Consider the following 18,284-nt stretch of genomic DNA (forward strand, 5'->3'; position numbering starts at 1 on the left):
GCAGAGCAGCTGGCTCGGCTCAGGTACTGGGCCCCAACTGGAGGCTCTGAGGGTGGCCAGAGCCCCGGACGCCTGATTGTCCAGAAGGCTGCCCCTCCCGCTCCATCTATTCAACCGGAGTTTCCTGGTTGGGGAGAGGGAAACAGCCGAGCCCTGAGAGTCCTCTCAGGGCAGTCAGAGGAGCCCAGCGGCCAGGGGCCAAGCCCAGCAGAGGGGCCGCTTCGCCGCATCCCGTGCACTGGCTGGCGCGCTGCATGCTTTGCTCCCCACACACCTGCCGTGCTGCCCCTGCAGACCCTGAAGTCCACACAGTAAAGTGTATTTTTTTATTGGTGCTGATTCCTGAGGACTTCATGGGGGTGGCCAAGCATCAGTTGGAACCCATGGGGACACAGGAGCACCCAGGCGGGCATGAGATGCAGGCCTGCCCCTCCGCCTGGCCACAGTGTCTCTTCAAGCAGGGGAGGGGGCACTGTGATGGGGAGAGAAGGCGAGCCGGCAGTAATACGAGGGTTTAACCCCAGTAAGGGACACGGCGCCCCAGCAGCGCCCCGCCCGCCACTCCCTCTCACTTCAGGCTTGAAAATACACGGCACAGCCCCCACCTGCTGCAGCCTGCCCGCCCTAGGACAGGGGTTCTCACTGTTCTCAGCCATAGGGAGCTTTCAGGGGTGTGGGGGCTGGAGCCGAGCTCAAGAGGACGATGGCCCAAGGTGGGGAGGCATCTCTGGTAGCGTGGCTTCCTGGCCACAACTTGGAGGCGGGACCGAGTGTGATGGACGGGGACAGGGAGAAGGAGATGAGGAGGATGGTGCTGGGTGAGCCTGAGTCCATTGGGCTCCACAGAGGGGCAGACACTGGCCCAGCTGCCCAGAGTCCACTTGGAAAGAGGGCAAGACCATCCCAACCTAGGGGTGACATAAACATGGGTGGGTCAGATGCCACTGCCTCCAGGAAGCTTCCCCTCCGTTCCAGCCACGAGGACCCTCCCTGCCCTGACTTCACAGACACCCCCTGCCGTGCCAGAACAGCATCTACAGTCCTGACCACATCCTCTCTTCCTCTGGCTGAGAGACGCTCGGCGGCCTCAGTGCCTTATGGCTGGGTGCCGTGGCTCCCAAATCCAGCAGTGAGGTCCAGACAGTGCTGACTCCCACTACAGCAGGGGCGCAGCTATTCACAGCTATTCACAATGTTTAAAACCCACAACCTTTCTCTTCCAGACATTTTTTTTCACCAAACTGGTCCCCCTTCCCCTCCATGATCTCCATCCACCAGAGAGACCCCTCTGATCCAGGCAGGGCAACAGTCTTGTTAGTGGCCCAAGGGAGGGCCAAGCCTCGGGTCCACTTTGGGCCTGGGCACTGTCGGGAGCTGAGCACTGGGAGCAGGGAAGTGAGGCAGGATCAGCAGAGGCCACCCACTGCCTGTGGCCGGAGCTTGGGGAAGCCCTCGCAGCTCTGGGCCCTGGGGTGAGGCTGGCCACTGACCTTCCCTGCGGCCCTGCAGACCTGCCTGGCCCCCGGTCTGTGGGCGTCATTTCACAGCCCAGAGCTGTCTGGAGAAGGACAAAGAACCCATTCTCTGCAGCAGTGGGCGCCTCTGTGCTGCCCGCACAGCCAGAGCCCGCACTGCCCCTCAGCCTGGCCCTGCTAAATGGCTACAAATTGGAGGATAAAAGTGCAGGCTTTCAAGCAATTTTGCCTTCAATCTCTGGCAACTGCCGCTCCCCAAGCTCCCTTGCAGGGGTGGAGGAGGAGAGAAGAAAGACACAGAGTCTATTGGGTTGTGTCCTGCCACAAACAAACCCGCCAAGGGGGCCTTTCTCCTTGGATCCACTGCTGGGAGCAGAGACAAAGCCCAGAGGCAGGAGCTGCCACCCCTGTGGGCGCCACCCACATCAGCAGCTGCTGTTTACTGAGCACCTACTGTGTGCTGGGCTCTGAGCCGGCCATGGGCTGGTGGGAGGCAGGTAGACAAACAACTGGCCCATAAGCAGGGCCGTTCCCACGGGGGTGGAAGACAGGGTTGGGGGGACCAAGAGGAGGGGGCGCCTGACTCATCAGCCATGTGGACAGGGAGCCTGTCTGCAGAGCTATTGTTTCATTCCTTCATTCCACAAACCTCCACTGACCCTAGTGGGGGTTTGAGCCCATGGGCTGAAAGAAGGGCATGTAAGTGAAAGGGACCCAGATGGACAGCAGTGATGCTCCGGGGCCTGGAGGCCGAAATGAGGAGGGTGGCCTTGCTTCTGAGGACAACGAGGCCACCAGAGAGTGAGCCTGAGGCCCTAGGATGGTGCGCAGTCAGGGTGGTCTGCCTGTGTCAGCCCAGCCCTAATAGTGGGTACCTGGGGGATTTGGGAGGACAAGTGCAGAGACTGGCAGAGGCACACAGCTGAAGAACTGGGCAAAGGCCTGAGGCAGGGTTCTGCCCTAGGCACTCATGGGTGATGGCTCCATCTGTCTGGCCACCCCCACCCCCACTGCGGTACTGGCTCTGGGAGAACCCCCTAGGAACTGGCTCTGCGCAACTGCTGGGTGTGGGTCCTTCCCACCCTGGGGTGAAATTCCCAGGAGACTGGCAGGCAGCTCCCATCCTTCTACAAAAGGCTAAATTACTCAGCAGTCCTTTGGGGCATCAGGGTCATGATGGGGGAAGCCTGGGATCAGCTGGCAGGGCTTCTGGAGGTCTGAGCCATGGGGAGACCCACCCTATCTAGCCCCTGCCTACACCTCCCATTCTGACACTCGTGGCTGGGCTCAGGGGGTGCAGGAACCTTTCCACCAACATTTATTGGAGCCTGTGTCCTCAGGGACTCCCCACAGAGAGGGGTGGGCTCAGCTCTACACTCAGCAGGCCCTGACAGTTGGGGGCCTGGAGGCTGGGAGCTCATATCCCACACTCAGCAGCCAGTAGGGGCCAGGACTCCATCTTCCCACCCCCTGGGTCCCTCGGGGCACCACGGGGGATGTGGGGTGTGAACGGGTCCCCCACCCCACTGTGTCCTCCTGGGACTCACCTGCGTCCCTGGATGACGAGTACAGTGTGGAGACCTGCCTGGTGGTGCGTCTGGGAAGGGCTCCCATGAGCCTTGGGAATGAACTTGACTGTGCTGATCTTAACCCAAAGCACACAGTGGCGCCTGCTGTATGTTCTGTGTGTGGTGCACAGGAGCTGGAAGAAGTTGCCCTTTTGGAGCCAAGAAAGCGGGAGAGAGAAGGGAGAGGTAGGAAGGAGGGTGGAGGAACCTGGACCCAACCACCCAGCTCATGTGGAAAATGTGCTTCAGGGGAAACAGGCCAGGGCAGGGGGCTGCCCCTCCAGAAGGCTAAGGGGACACCCTGCCCTCTCCCACCTTCTCTTCCTCTCCCGAGCCCTACTCTGGGCACCTGGAAACACACACGCTCCTGAGCAAGCCCAAGGCCTCTCACTGCCCAAGCCCAATACCTTCTTCTGGTGGCAGCAGCTCCTGCTTTTCCTTTGGGAACCATCCCCCTTTCACTCCAGTGGGTCCAGGGGCTGACACCGTCCCTGGGCTCCAGGATGGCTGTGAGTCCCAGGTGTGGCTGGTAAGAACCACCAGGGGAAAGTTGGGGCAGTGCAATCCCCAGTGTGGCCAGAGAGCAGCTGTCCTGGGACTTTGGGGGTCCCCGGGAGGCCGATGCTCCCCTGCATCTGGGGTTGCTGGCCTGGTGGCCTCCAACACTGTTCTCTAGAGGACTCTCCATGGAGGAAGCACCTGGTGCAGCCAAGGCAGAGGAAAGCCACACTGAGAGCTGGCAGATGGCTTCCACCTGCTGCTCTCTGAGCGCCTGGATCCAGCCTGGCCTGAAGCTAGCCCCTTTTGGTTTCATGAGTCACCAAATGCCCCTCTTTTCCTAAAGCCGGCACAAAATAACATTTTGTAATGTGATGGCCCAGCTTGGCATCCCTCTGTCTTGGGGTGGGGGAGGGGAAGGAAACATTCCTGCTCATGAGAGGGCTCTGTCTTTAATAAAAAATGGGGAAGTGAGTTAATCATTTAGTAAATAAAAATTAGTTATTTGTGATGATTGTGCACTTCCCAGGTGGCGCAGTTGGTAAAGAACTCATCTGCCAATTCAGGAGACCCAAAAGACAAGAGTTCAATCCTTGGGTCGGGAAGATACCCTGGAGGAGGAAATGGTAACTCACTCCAGTATTTCTGCCTGGAGAATTCCATAGTCAGAGGAGCCTGGTGGGCTGCAGTCCCTAGGGTCACAAAGAGTCGGACATGACTAAGCACACAACACAACAGTTGATTTACAATGTTGTGTTAGTTTCAGGTGTATAACAAAGTGATTCAAAAATGTCATGATTGTTAGTAGGAAATAATGACTGTTGGGATGTTAAGTGTAACATACCGGCTCTAAGGAAGGAAGGGCAGGATGCCAGGCTTTTGGTCTGTGACATCCTTCCCATCCACAGGTCACCAGGCACTCTGCCTTGGCTTAGATTCCTTCTCCACTAAACAGGGCACCCCACACAGCACCTAGCGTCCAGCCCCCAGGGTGGCAGGCTCTGTGTCCAGAGGAGGTGCCTTGCTGTGAAGCTTGTCAGACACAAATCTCAGAGGGGCACAAAAATATCCTTCAAAAGAGAAAGAAGAAAGACAGGAGAGAAGGGAGGGGGAGGGAGGGTTTGGAGCAAAGGGAGGAGGGGGTGGTAGCGCCGGGCTAAAAATGCATCTGTGACATTCCAGAGTCACCGGCTTCCAAATTCAAACACGTCAAACTGGGTGATCTGTAAACGCTCTGCTTTAAATGCTGGACAGTCCTCAAAGAGCTCAGCAAGCCCTGGTTCTGAGCAGAGGTATAGGATAGGGACTGGCCTGCTCTCTGCCCTGGGCCCCAGTTTGGCAGAACCCCAGATTCAGAGTAGCCACGGGGGTGGGCAGGTGGGTGGACTATTCCTTGCTGGCCCCTCCCTGATGCCCTTCAAGGCCCAGGGCTTCCTGTGTCAGCGGAGGCTCTGCTCTGCCTGGGAATTGTCTGCCCCTCATCCCAGCTCCTCAAACCTATTAATTCATACTAAAGTGTGATGGGCTGACTACTCAGAGAGGGGAGACGTGCACTTTAACAGAGGGCCATTTTTGAATCTAAAGGAGTCAAATTCTAACCCAAAGTGTTTCAGACTGCGAGACACCCCAGGTGGGGGAGGGCTGAGGATGGTGTCTGCACACTGTCCTGAGCTCCCGCGGTGGAAGCCCATGTCACTGAGGATCCCAGATCATTGATGGAAGTCAACATCCCTCAGTCTGAGCTCCTGGATGGAACCTCCATGCTGGGTCAGCAGCTCTGTGGGCCGATTCCTGGGACCAGGGCTGGGTGCTCCCCGGAGGCCACCTAATCAGCTATGGACTGCAGACAGCCCTCTGTGGTCCTGATGAGCCGGCTGGCCCGACCTCATCAGGGGAAAGCAGCCATGTGGGCCAGCGCCACCATCTGAGGGAGGGGGTCACTACTGCTGGGCCACCCAAGGACACCAGGGGGCAGCCGGCTGAAGGTAAGCACTTGGTGCTGCCCTGGCATGGGCCATCAGGGTGGGTCCTCTGCCCCTCCAGGGACGGGAAGAAGGCAGGACCCTGGTGGGGTGGAGCCTCTCCCCCAGGTGGCCTGGTTCCAAAGCCCTCCCTCCAGGGCCAGTGTCAATAGGGATGTGTTTGCACAACCTCCCCCTGCTTCACCCCTTCACTTCCGCCATCAGATAAAACGCAAGAGCTCAGTGCAACCTGGATTTCAGAGTCACAACAAATAATCTGGTGGCTAAATACCGCATTCTTTGTTGCAAGTCTGAAATTCAAATCTCCCCAAGGTGGTGACCCTCCCTGTGTTCATGGACAATGTGGGGGAGGGGCTGAGCTCTGAGGATCCATCCAGCTCTTTGGAAGCTATGGGAAGGGCCTGGGGCTGGGCAGGTGAATGGCCGGTGGCTGCCTGTGGCCCGAACCCCTGGGCTTGGCCAGGGACGGTATGCTAGCATCTTGGGGGCATGGCCCTCTAGACTCCAAGGCTTGCTTTGTCCTTGGCCATGGGTCCCAGAAGATCCCACATGGGGAAGGGGCTGTGTATCCAGGGTGGGGCTGAAATGAGCAAGTTTTAAGACCCCAGGCCAGACCACGGGCACCCCTACGCTGTTGGACCTTATAGATGCGTCCCAGGTATATAGATGATAAAACCAAGCAATAGGGGTGGGTGACAGGCATATCCCAGTGCCTGCGATATCCCAGTGCCAAGTGTAGTGGGTTCCATGGGCTGGGCAGCCCACCCAGACCACAGTGAGGCAGAAAGCCTACCCCTCACCCCCACCTCCATTCCAAGACCATAGCAGAAAGTGGAGACATCTCCTAGCTCTGGAAAAATATGGACCCACTGGTGCCTGGCTACTTCTGACAAGGAAAAAATTTTTTTTCTCCAGAGAATTAAAGGTTTGCAAGACGAGACCCCTCCAGATGCCCCTTTGGGTACTTACACTCCTATAGGCAGCTCTGGCTCCACCCAAGGGCTGTGTGTCCCCACTGCTCTGTCTGCCCTGTTGCCCTTTCACGAGAAGAGACACCCTGGCCATGGTGGGCGTGAGCATTAGAGCCTCCCTGCAATGAGATCGATGGTGTCAGCAGTGCTTAGCGCTTGCTCACCTGCACGTGCGTGCATGTAACTGCATGTGTGCACACAAGTGCGTGTGCTTCCTTCTGTGTGTGTTTACTGTGGTCAAATATATGTAAAACTTATCCTTTTAACCATTTTAAGTGCACAGCTCAGTGGCCTTAGGCACTCTCAGAGTCGTGCAACCATCCCCAACATCCACCTCCAGAACTTTCTCGCCTTCCCAGACTGAGTCCACCCATCAAACCTCAAGTTCTGTGTGACTTCGTCATGTGATGACATGACCAGGCACCTCACGTGCTTTCAGAGCCACAGCCATCTCTACCCCCAAGCCTGACCACCACTGACCCGTCTGGACAGAACCCTCAGGGGTGGTGCCCGCCTCTCCATGACCTTTGAATGTCCCCCCACCCCCCACCATCTGCAAACACACTGGTGTGTATCCCCACACACATGTATGTTTTACCCAAACTACTATGGGCCCAGCAAGTCTGTCCTCCTGCTTCTGGTGTCCTGGCCCTGGGATGCATCGCAAACCAGTGAACTGTGTCTCAAAGAGCCATGTGGCGGCTGATTAATATACCAGGGGCCACATGCCTGAGACAGGCCAACACGGCCCAGGGCATGGCCGTGTAGGTGAGGCTGACTTTGATCAGATGGTTGGGGGGCCACCAGCTGGGGGGCACTCATAGCGTGTCTGAGGAAGGGCATTGGCAGCACGGAAGCCTGGTTTCCCAGAGGATCCTTACTGGAGGGTCCCTGGTGTTGCAAGGAAACAGCTGGAGTGGTGGGGCAGGGGGCCCAGGGGCCAGGGGGAGTCAGGCCAGGCACAGGAGAGGGTCGCCAAGTAGGGGTGGGGCAAGGATCTGTGCATGCAAGGATGGGGCCGCATAGGCTGCTGCCTGGGGTGATGAGGGGGCGTCAGCTGGGTATGAAACAGGGTGCTGACGAGGCTGAAGAGGACCCCAAATTCACATCAGTTGGAAACTCACAATATGACCCAATTTGGAAACAGGGTCTTTGCAGATGAATTGAGAGTAAAACGAGGGAGAAGAGAACAGGGAGGTGGTGGCCACCCTGGCCCAGGAGGCGCTGAGCCCACTGTCATCCATGGGGGAACAGAAGGCTGAGGAAGTGGAGAGAAGACCTCAGGGGAGGCTGGTGGCTGAGCTCCGGGGAGATGGAACCAGTGGGGAGGGATGACACTGAACAGACACCACCTGGAGGAGGGAGAAAGCCGTGGGAAAACCCAGGGCCCCACAGCCCACGCCCCGATGGCCCGACGCAGATCCAGGGAGGGAACAGGGAGTAAGCGTGAGAAAGCAAAAGTCCCCGTTCGGGGCCAGAAATCAACAAGTGATGCTCCAGGCTGATCAAGGTAGTTAAGAGCTGCTCAGACTTCAGAGCAGATCACTCAGCAAAACGGCCAGAAGAGGCAGGTCTGGGGGAGCTGGGACGGGGGCTCTGGCTTGGCGTCCACCGGGTCTTTTAATGTATTTAAAAGCAACCCAAATGCACTGGATGTCTGCCACCACACACTTGCTCATTCCACAAATGTATTGGTGCCCCTGAGGGTCAGGTCCTGAGGCTCTGGGGGACACAGCGAGAACTGGACGAGCCCCCGCCCCTGCAGTGGGGCCCCTGGTGGGTCAGCCACACGGGCATCTTAAGCATCTCCGCCTCTGAAGAGTGAGCGTGGCGGGGGCCCTGTGAGCAAGATGAAAGGCCGTTGATAATTAAACGCTACTCAGACCTGGCTTTACTCTTTGTGGTGGCCTGAGAGAACAAATAGATGCAAAATCCATCTCTGGTTTCCAGAACACAAGGACCTCTGAAATTACAAGACATTAAAATAAAGCTTCGGGTAAAGAACTCTTGTTCTTGTTGCAGATTTGATGTCAGATCAAAACGGAATTGCTCCTGAAAGCTGAGGCTCTGGCTTATTGTTTGAGGTCTGCCCAGCCCCCATCATGCAGAAACAACACGGGTCTGAGTGATCCAGAGGCTCAGATGCCTTGAGACCCTGAGGCCAACTCCCAGAGGGCCTGTTCCCCTGCCCCCCCTCACCCCTCAGGGACACGTCAGGGGAATCAGACTTTAGCGGGGGAAACAGAAGTTTAAGACCACCTCGCTCGATGCATGGGCTTGTCTTCATTAAGGCATCTGCAGTTGGGGGACCCTGAGGTGTGGGTACAGCTCCCAGTGACACCTAGAAATACAGACCTGTCCCTGACCACCCTGGGGCTCAGGCTGCTGACACCCTGCTTGCAGACTGCAGTTAATAACCCACCGCGAGGCCCAGGTCGGATATTGGGAGCATTCAGTCGTGAAGCTCAGCTTCCACAGAGCACAGCACCGTCTGGGATGACAGGGCGGACGTCACCCTCACTGAGTCCCTGTTCCTTCACAGCTGGGCACCTGCAAACGCTTCCCCGCCCCCTGCCTCACGCAGCAGACAGAGCATTCCTGGGAAAGGGTGTCAACAGCTGTGGCATCAGAGGCCCACCTCTGCCTCAGCTGCCACCACCTACAAGTCAGCGCTGCTGACGCTGGCTCCTGTCCACGTGCCCATCTGGTGACGTCAACTAGCATGTAGTCCATGCTATTAATAATTAGGGGCCAATTAACACAGATGAGCCCATTGCAGTGCGTCACTCACACGCAGGCAGGCATGGAAGCACTGGGGACAGACTGGCGGGGGCAGGAGTGTCCGCTGCCCAAGGGGTCCTGTCCCGGGGCAGGGGGTGTGTTGGCTGGGAGCCCCAGGTTGGCAGGAAGGCCCCTGCACCAAGGCCTCCTGGTTCCTTGGGGTTCCTTCCTCATCTCCAGTCACAGCTGGCCTGCCAGGTGCTGCCTTCTCTGCTACCACCGCAGCGGCTGGCGGCCACGCGCCAGCTCGGCGGCCACGTGGCGGTCGTGCAGTTCCTTCAGACGCAGCAGCAGCTCCTCCAGGTTTTCCCCGGTGGCCGCCGACAGGGCGATGGCCTCCTGGCCCAGGCGGGCCTGCAGCTGGGGCAGCCGGGCCCTGGCCTGCGGGAGGTCGATCTTGTTTGCCACGACGGCGTAGGGTCTCTTGGACAGGCCTTCGTCGTATTGCTCCAGCTCATACCTCAGGTCGTCCAGCTGAGTCCAGGGCTCTGGCACCGAGAGGTCTACCAGGAACAGGAGGAAGGGGCAGCGCTCAATGTGCCTGAGGAATGCCAGGCCCAGGCCCCAGTTTTGGTGGGCACCCTGGATGATGCCGGGGATGTCAGCCACTGTGGAGGAGACAAGCAGACAGTCAGGAGGGGAGCCCGGGGCCTCTGAGCACTGAGACTTTCCTTCCAAGGAATATCTCATGAGTGAAGTCGTTCAATTTTCCGCCTTGCTGATTCACCAGGCCGATTCCATCTGAGGCAGTGCAGCTTCCAGTCTTGCTAATGCTTTGAAATATTTGGGTGACTGGCATGACGACAGATCAGTCTAATAAGAACTACTTAACACATTCCAATCTTTCTGGCTTCAAAAGTGATTCAAAAAAGGGGAAAACGGCTTCCTGTAATCTATTAATAATTTGATTACTGATAGAAATTATGATAGAGCCCTCTGCAAATATAAAGTGCTATACAAACCACGTTGCCAGCAGGCTTACTATTTTTAATGGGTACATTATCTTCTGGAAAAAGTTTTCTCCTCTCAAAATGGTACAGGAAAAGCTTTTAAAATCACATGTAGTCCACATGACTGATGCTGCCGAATTCCCCGTAGATGGAAGAGAAGAATAGAGGCGGTGAAAAGGAGTAATTTCCTCAGGTTTGAAATTTAAACTCAAATTCCCGAACTGCCACTAACAGATGCCTGGGGGAGGGGGTGGGAAGCAAATCTAAACTGATTTTGATAAAGAACTATAATTTTTAAATGAAGAAAAACAAGTATGCATGTAAGTTACATAAGCATGGCTCTGAACTCCACCATCACCCACTCCTCTGAGAGGTCCTACCTGCTATCTGCTGGTGGTCTTCGTAGTGAACAATCCCCACGTGGGGGTTCAGGGTCGTGAATGGGTAGGAGGCCACAGCAGGCCTTGCATTTGAAATGGCCCGGAGAAGCGAGGACTTCCCTGCATTGGGGAATCCAACCTGGAAGACAGTGAAGACTATCACCACAGAGTCTATAACTGGCTGGGGTCAGGGTATCTCAGGTGGGGAACAGGGGACAAGCAAGAGCAGGGCTCCTGATGAAGCCAAGAGGATCTGATAGGAGAAAGCGGGTTGCCCGGCCACCACGATGCACAGACACCCACCAGTCCAGCGTGTGCCACTGTCTTGAGCTCCAGGAAGAGGACGCGCTCCTGGCCTGGCTGTCCGGGAGTGCAAGTCGTGGGTGCACGGTTGTCGTTAGCCAGGAAGAAGCGGTTACCCTTTCCCCCTGACCCGCCCACTGCTGCGATGAACTCGTCTCCTGGGCGCGAGAGGTCAGCCAGGACTTCACTTCCCTCCTTCACCAAAGTGCCCACGGGGACCTGAAACACAACAAAGCGCTTTTAGGGGCTGGGAGGGATTGGGGGCAGGAGGAGAAGGGGACGACAGAGGATGAGATGGCTGGATGGCATCACCGACTTGATGAACATGAGTTTGAGTAAACTCCGGGAGTTTGTGATGGACAGGGAGGCCTGGCGTGCTGCGATTCATGGGGTTGCAAAGAGTTGAGCGACTGAACTGAACTGAAGAGAAGGGGGTACTTCCAAGCTCCCAGAGGGAGGAGGGCCCTCGGGGGTCTGCAGGGCAGGATGCACAATGGCTTCTCCCAGTAGCACTTCTGTAGCATCAGGGTGAGCAGAGCATCTGCCAATGAGAGCGATGCTGAGGGCATGAACCCACTGCTCACACGGAGATGCCCCAGGGGGGTAGGGCAGGGGAGGCTTGTGGGGCTGCAGATAGGGACTGCGGACCTCTGGGTCCCCTCGCTGGAAGACAGAATCGTCTCGTTGACTGTGAACAGGTCACAGATGCACATGGTATGAAATCGGCCAAAAAAAAAAAAAAAAGAAATCAACAGAGTCCCCGTCTGGGGTTGCTCCATGGAAGACGGGCCCCTCTGGACCCCTCGCAGGACCTGGGAACCCAATGGCCCACAGGGTGGACAGGGGACTCTGTGCCTGGCCTACCCGAATATAGAGGATGGAGCCATTCCGCCCAAAGCAGTTCTTCCTGCCGCCATCCTCGCCGTCAAACCCCTGGTACCGCGAGAGGACAGAGGACAGAGACTTGACATGCTGGTCAACTGGAAGTCAAAGCGGGAAGCGTCACCGCCCTCTGTGTTAAAGGCAGACCTGTCTCATTTCATCAAGTTTCTCTTGTTCAGATTAAGAATGCAGATGGGATGAAGTTATAGCAAAAGTTACCAAACAAGCAATGAGACTTTTTGAAAAAGCTAAATTCTTAATTTCTTTTAAAAGATACTACAGTTTCCAAAAAATTCACAACTACCCATAATATCATTGTGAGTTTGAAAATAGCTGTACTTTATTATTATGTTGTGAATGGCTACTAACTTCAAGTGGACTAGTTAGCTAGGCCTTTGTGCTCCATGCGTGTAGGGGTGATCAACACCCTTTCAGCACTTGACTGAGATAGTAACAGTAAACAGATTTAACCCTTGGACATATGGTACCAGAATGTTAGATTCCCTGATAGTCTTTATGTTCCTGAAATGTTAAAAAAAACAACAAACCATCAAAGTTGGTTTGAAAGTCGGTTTGGAGTGAAATATCTAAATGTGAACATCCACATAATTTAATAAAATGATGTCCACCCATCGGTTTTGAATTCAAATTCCTGTTAGGGCAAGAAGGTGCAAACTCCCCATCCAGAGATGGTAGACACAGTGAACTCCCCCAGCTGCCCAAGGGCACCTGCCTCTCAGGATGACATGGCCCCCGTTGCCTCCATCACCGCCGTCAGGGCCTCCAAACTCCTTCCGGGGTTCGCTGTGAAAGCAGCTCACCCCATTGCCTCCACGTCCCCCTCGGACAAGCACTCGGCGATGATCCACAAAATGCCGTTTCTGCAGAGAGCACAGGGTGCCCTGATTGGTATTAACTCCGCAGTCCTTGCAAGGACCAAGCAGCCGTTTGAAAGGTACCTTTTCTACCTAGGAAGAGCTTTAAAATTAGATGCTAAAGATACTAACATTGCTAATCTCACCTAAAATGCAAATATAAGAAAGAGTTCCCAGAAGTCACTGCTATTTATAGGCAAATGGAAATCCAGGACGCAGATGTAAAGAGTGGTCAGCATGGAATACACACCCCAGAAACAAACGCGACACTAACAACCTAAATACAGCACAGCATAGGAGACACTCCTTAAATAAAGCGTCTTCCTAGATTTTTTTCAAATAGAAACACACTACTGAAATAACAGACCTTTACTAATGAAGTTTCTGTTCCTCAGCACGAGACACTGAGAGGGACACTCCCTGGGCCACTGCCAGGCTTCCCGCTGAGACCAGATGTCTTCTCTGGCCAACTGAGTAGGTCCACATTTTTAAACGTGGTGATGCAAACAGAGCTCTAATCTGTGAGCTAGTTCTTCTCCAGGTCCCTAAGGGAGCTACAACTGACCTAAAGAATTAGACTAACTAACCCACCAGGCTAATATTTAATAAATGTTCACTCGCACAAGACATCCAGCTGCCCGAGGTGCCAGGGTGCAAGTTGGGGCTACCACCCCAGCCCAGCTGCCCTGTCCCAAGAAGCCTGTCTGCTTCCCACAGGAGCACACAAGCAGATGTGGCCACCCACACAGCCCCTCCGTGGGGACCAAGGCATCTGCATTTCCATAAGCAGATCTTTTTTTAAAAAAGGAAAACACACCAATATGTTAAGATGCTCTGGCACCATCACATGGAAAAACTACGAATGACTATTCAAAAACACAATGCATAATTTTGAACATGATGGAAAGCAACCTGATGGGAAAAAAGCACAACTGATGAGCACTGTACAGAAGATAAAACTAAGAGTCAATGTTTACATTCTAGGGAGGAGACATAACCATTGAAAACCTGATACATCTGAGTACACTTGCTGACTGCCAAAGTAGTTTTTCCACAGGAAGTACTCTCTGCCCTAATGAGCCTCATGTGGAACCCCCTACTTAGGAGAAAACAAAGTGGTCTTAAACATGTACGTTCTTCACTTTGATTAAAGATCATTCATATTTTAAATAGGTTTTGATAAATAGAAGAACAAAAAAGTGTGAGACTTTGAGAATTATAAAACTAAACGTCTATGCGTCCCCCTCCAATGATATAAATTAAGAACTATTCACACATATTTAAGAATATGAAAGTGAAAAGTGAAAGTGTTAGTCACGCAGTTGTGTCTGACTCTCTGTGACCCCATGGACTATAGCCTGCCAGGCTCTCCTGTCCATGGAATTCTCCAGGCAAGAATACTGGAGTGGGTAGCCGTTCCCTTCTCCACGGATTTAAGAATATATATAACACTTATCTCAGACACATAGGCTAGTGATACAGGGGTCTGGGCACCCTCCGGATGAAGGGAGAGAACACCCAGAAGGGTCATCACTTTTAGCACACTGGCACCACCTTGGGGCTGCCACAGTTTTGGCCAGCACAGTACTTGGTATCCACATGCCTTCATCTCATGTCCTCACTTTCAAGGATAAATGAAGACAAGGTAATGGGAGCTCAAAACAACACCCTGTGACTTCCAATGAGGAAACTGGAGGCAAATCCCTTCAGGGTTTCTAGAGGTCTCACCAGTTTTTTCTCCGAGAGTGGCTGCTTCCTGGGGGGTTCCTGGTGCTTCTTGCAGTCTGCACAGCTGACTGAGAGCAGCCTGGGAGAAGTGCGCAGCAGAAGAAGGCGGCTGGGCCCAGGGACCATGCGGGCTGCCAACGTCCAGCACCCCACACCCTCCAACACCGCCTGGGGTCTCGCTGAGAAAAGCCTCGAAGGTATCATGACTCCTTAACAAAAGGCAAACTGGCAAAATAAGACAGCTGGTTTAAACCTGAACATGAAATTGAAACTAAAGAAGTGTGGGCGCCTAGGCCAGAAAAATCCTGATGTATGTTTCTGAAATAAATGAGCCCACGAAAGAAGTTCTCACCTCACTCGCCACTTTCCACCCGAGTCAGGCCCTCTGAGCCCATATGCCACTTGGAAGGAGCTGCCTGGAAGCCTAATGGTTAGAATTCTGGGCTCTTACTGCCAGAAGCCTAGGTTCACTCTGTGGCTGGGGAACTGAGAGCCCATAAGTCTCGAGGCCAAAAAAACCCCCCAAAACAAACCCATTTGTTTCTTACAACCCTATGAGGGGTAACACCACATGCTGGATTTTTCCCACTGGCTTTTTGAGACTTTTCCCACCCTGCTGTTTCAAGAGAATACCCTGCAGGACCACCCTCGTGGCCTTGCTGTTGGGCAGAGACTGGACAGAGTAGCAGAAGAGCTGGATACTGATTGAAGGCTGCACCGCCAACCAAGGAGCCCATGTCTACGCTCCTCTGTCCTGGTCCTTCTCTTTACCCTGCGGGTGTCCAGGGTAACTCCACTGGACCAGCTCCAGATAAAAACACCAACTCTGCTGTTTCCCTGAATGCTGCCCTTCAAATGGGGGCCTTTACACCCTTCTTAAATTGTCCTCAAGAGACTGTGCCAGGATTTTGGACCCCTACATTTTGCATGCCCATTTTAAAGCAGTGGAGGCTGAGACTCAAGAGAGGCTGTCATTTGCCCATGTCCATAATGTCCTCGCTGCACCAGTGATTCACAGCAGTGTTCTTCAAACGCGGGACACACACGCGACCACCGTCCAGTGCAACAAGGCAAGGATCATTTTTAAAGAATCAATATCGTGTTCCTTAACTCTGGACACGTTTCTTCTGCTAAACTCTATCTGCCTGAGAACTATTTTAAAAGCGTGTTCTCCTTTCCGCTGGTGTCTCGAGAAGGGTCCTCCACAGAAGGAAGCCCCCTCCTGACAGGCCTGCGAGCAGGACGGACCGGGGCGCCCGACCAGGACAAGTCTGGGAAGTCCAGCCTGCCCCGAGCTGCCCTCAGAGCAAGACGCTGCTTCTGCAGAACTGTTTACCACGTGTGTTCACGCTCACACTGTTCTGTACGACCGCGCCACCGCCAAGTACAGAACAACACCCGCGAGGACCTCGGCCCGAAGGCATCTCCGGGCTCCCGGAGCGCGCCCACGCGGGCTGAACGGAAGTAGGCAGCCCGGACCGGGGACTCGAGGGCGCGCTCGGTCCCACGCCCGCCCCCTACCCTCTCCCACGAGTACCCGGACGCTACCCACACTCACCGCCCCGGGTGGGCACGTCACTTCCGGTGCCGCCTCCAGGGATCACTTCCGGGATCGGCCCCGCCTGCGCAGGGTTCCCCAGCGCGCATGTGCGGGAGGGGGAGGGGCTACGGGCGTCCGGACGGAGCCGACGAGGGTTTCCAGCGAGTGGGCGGGCGTTTCCTTTGAACCCCGGGACTCCGAGATCCCGGCCGGGCAACCCTCTCCCACCGCGGCTTCCGGCTCCCCATCACCTCACGGAAACTCAGTCTTCAGGTCGGTTCTCGAAGAGCCAGTTTATTAATTACACCAAAGGCATAAAACAACTTAAGACGCCAAAGTCCGACTGAAGAGAGAAACGGCGGATGAGGACGGTTGTCCCAGGACGGCCTGTGCTCGCGAACGAGACGGGGCTATCTGCCCGGTCACGGCCGGACGGTCAGACGCCCACTTCTGGCTCCGAGGCTGAGCGGCCGCCGGCGCTCAGCGACCGCCGAGGCGAGGCTCCGGCTGGGCGCGGGAGAGATGCTCGGCCGGCCGGGCCGGGCCGGAGGTGCCGAGTCCAGACGGGGCCGGGGCGGAATCACCGCCCGGCCTCCCGCACCTCAGCCGGGAGACCAGGAGGCACCGACCACGCCGCGCGGACGACTCGGTTCGGCCTGAGCTTCCGCAGACAGAAGAGACGCAAGAGAGTGACGAGCCGCTGGCATCACTCTCCACATTACATAAAAATGGACGGCACGTTAAATAAACATTTTGTTATTAATCATTAAATATATTAACACCAACAATCATGTATAAATTAGGAAATAAATGTACAAACTATCTCACAAAGTGCTTTTTAAAATATATACAACAACATTCAAGAAATTCTTAATGTAAGACATTTCAGATTGAAGTTTTGGGATAAGTTTTTTTCAAGTGTCCTTTTCCTTCAAAAAGTATTAATACAGCACTTTAAAAAAAACACACACACACACACGAAAGGCATATTCCCATATTGGCAAAGAATAAAAATAAACTATTTTCACAGTTCTCTGAAATGTTTTAACATTTTCAACGGGAAATTTTAATCCCCGATTGAGTTTGCAAATTACCTCTATGAAAATTGTCAGGAAAGAACAGAACAAAATGAAGGGAAATGACTCCCTAAATTGAAATTGCTAATGTCTGTGTCATTTAGCAATTAAGGGCTCTCACTTCAGTAATTTAATATAGAGATGTATTTTTTAAGCCCTTACTAGTGTCAAGGGTTTCTAAAACCTGAAAGTCTACAAAATAAACACTTATATCCCACTGTCCGTGTGATTCTGTCTCCACAGAAGAGGGCAGAATGTCCTACAGCAGGACTTGTTCTGGACCCCAGCTGTCCCTTCAGTGAGCCTTGGTGTGTCAGCTGTAAAACAGCAACAGTAACTGTCGCCATGTTCCCAGTGGGGACGGAATTCATTCCGCTAGAAACACATTAAAAATGTCTTATAGACTGCAAAGCATCCAATTATGGATAAAGTACTACTTTAAAATTTTAAAACATAAGACTTCACTAAAACATCACCTTCAGTAGACTTGAGATATCAATAATTGGATGTTTTTTTTTCTTTTTTGGATTTTCTTGGTTCTTGGAAATACGTCAGCATTTACCCAAAGATGTTTTTAAAGGGGCCATAATAAATATGGGTATTATTATCCAAGTAAAGGTTAATAAAATGTCTGTAGGACTTACTAGTGAAATGTAGAATTTTTCCTTTGACTTGACTTTTCCACATGAGCTATCTTTAACGTCTGTGCAGAGTTTAAATGGCATTTAATGTCCTAGGAATGTAAAAATGACTCAGATTTCTCTGCGTAAGAGCTTTCCTTCTCTTTAGGAAGAACACAGGAAAATCAGTGGTGTTCTCTTTAAAAATAAGATGTGAATTCCAGATATTCCTAAATGAAAAGGAATGCTTGCTTGGAGATTTGAATAAGCAGGTCCCGGAAGAAGTAGTATAAAATAACTTGTCAACTCTTTGGAGAATTTGGTGTCACTATTTTAAATTATGAATTTAGAATTGAGCATATTATATATTAAAATTCCAGAAACAGCCATCCAATAAACAAGGGTCAAACCCAAAATAATTCCTTCAGTAATACCCTCTCCTTCCTTCAGTAATACTGCTCTCCCTGGGTGAGGCTGATCACAGTTGCCTTCTTGGATTCCTACTTATTTGGAACAAAGTCATTGATCCCTCTTCACTTTGTAATACAAAAACGTGTGACTTTTTGGATAAACAGAACCTGTGAGAGACACAGGTAAGGAGCGAGCTCTGGAAATAAAGGTTCACAGCCTCTCCAAGTGAAGCTTATTTATCCTT

General features: G+C 53.4%; 1 protein-coding gene across 3 annotated transcripts; it reads right to left on the reverse strand.

Moving 5' to 3' along the window:
* Positions 1-8,186: 8,186 nt before the first annotated feature.
* Positions 8,187-16,090, reverse strand: MTG2 (mitochondrial ribosome associated GTPase 2). 3 transcript variants are annotated; one of them, XM_061126888.1, is made up of 7 exons: positions 15,952-16,090; positions 14,394-14,618; positions 12,524-12,671; positions 11,773-11,888; positions 10,909-11,127; positions 10,606-10,744; positions 8,187-9,883 (listed from the first exon to the last, which is right to left on the reverse strand). In XM_061126888.1, the coding sequence occupies exons 2-7, from the start codon at positions 14,595-14,597 to the stop codon at positions 9,489-9,491; spliced, it is 1,221 nt and encodes a 406-aa protein (XP_060982871.1). In that variant the 5' UTR covers positions 14,598-14,618; positions 15,952-16,090; the 3' UTR covers positions 8,187-9,488. The 3 variants fall into 3 exon arrangements, with proteins under 3 accessions (XP_060982871.1, XP_060982873.1, XP_060982872.1); XM_061126890.1 differs by lacking the exon at positions 15,952-16,090 and adding an exon at positions 15,314-15,685; XM_061126889.1 differs by lacking the exon at positions 15,952-16,090 and adding an exon at positions 14,746-15,173.
* Between the last annotated feature and the right edge of the window lie 2,194 nt (positions 16,091-18,284).

This window comes from Dama dama, chromosome 23, assembly GCF_033118175.1.
Source record: "Dama dama isolate Ldn47 chromosome 23, ASM3311817v1, whole genome shotgun sequence".
Lineage (NCBI taxonomy): Eukaryota > Metazoa > Chordata > Mammalia > Artiodactyla > Cervidae > Dama > Dama dama.

What these genes read in the sequence shown, in the direction of transcription:
- MTG2 (XM_061126888.1), bottom strand. Translation starts at nt 14,597, where the DNA reads ATGATACCTTCGAGGCTTTTCTCAGCGAGACCCCAGGCGGTGTTGGAG. An exon ending in CACTCTCGGAGAAAAAACTG is followed by an intron (nt 12,672 to 14,393) that starts GTGAGACCTCTA and finishes TGCTCTCTGCAG; the next exon opens with AAACGGCATTTTGTGGATCA. An exon ending in GGGCCATGTCATCCTGAGAG is followed by an intron (nt 11,889 to 12,523) that starts GCAGGTGCCCTT and finishes TTTGACTTCCAG; the next exon opens with TTGACCAGCATGTCAAGTCT.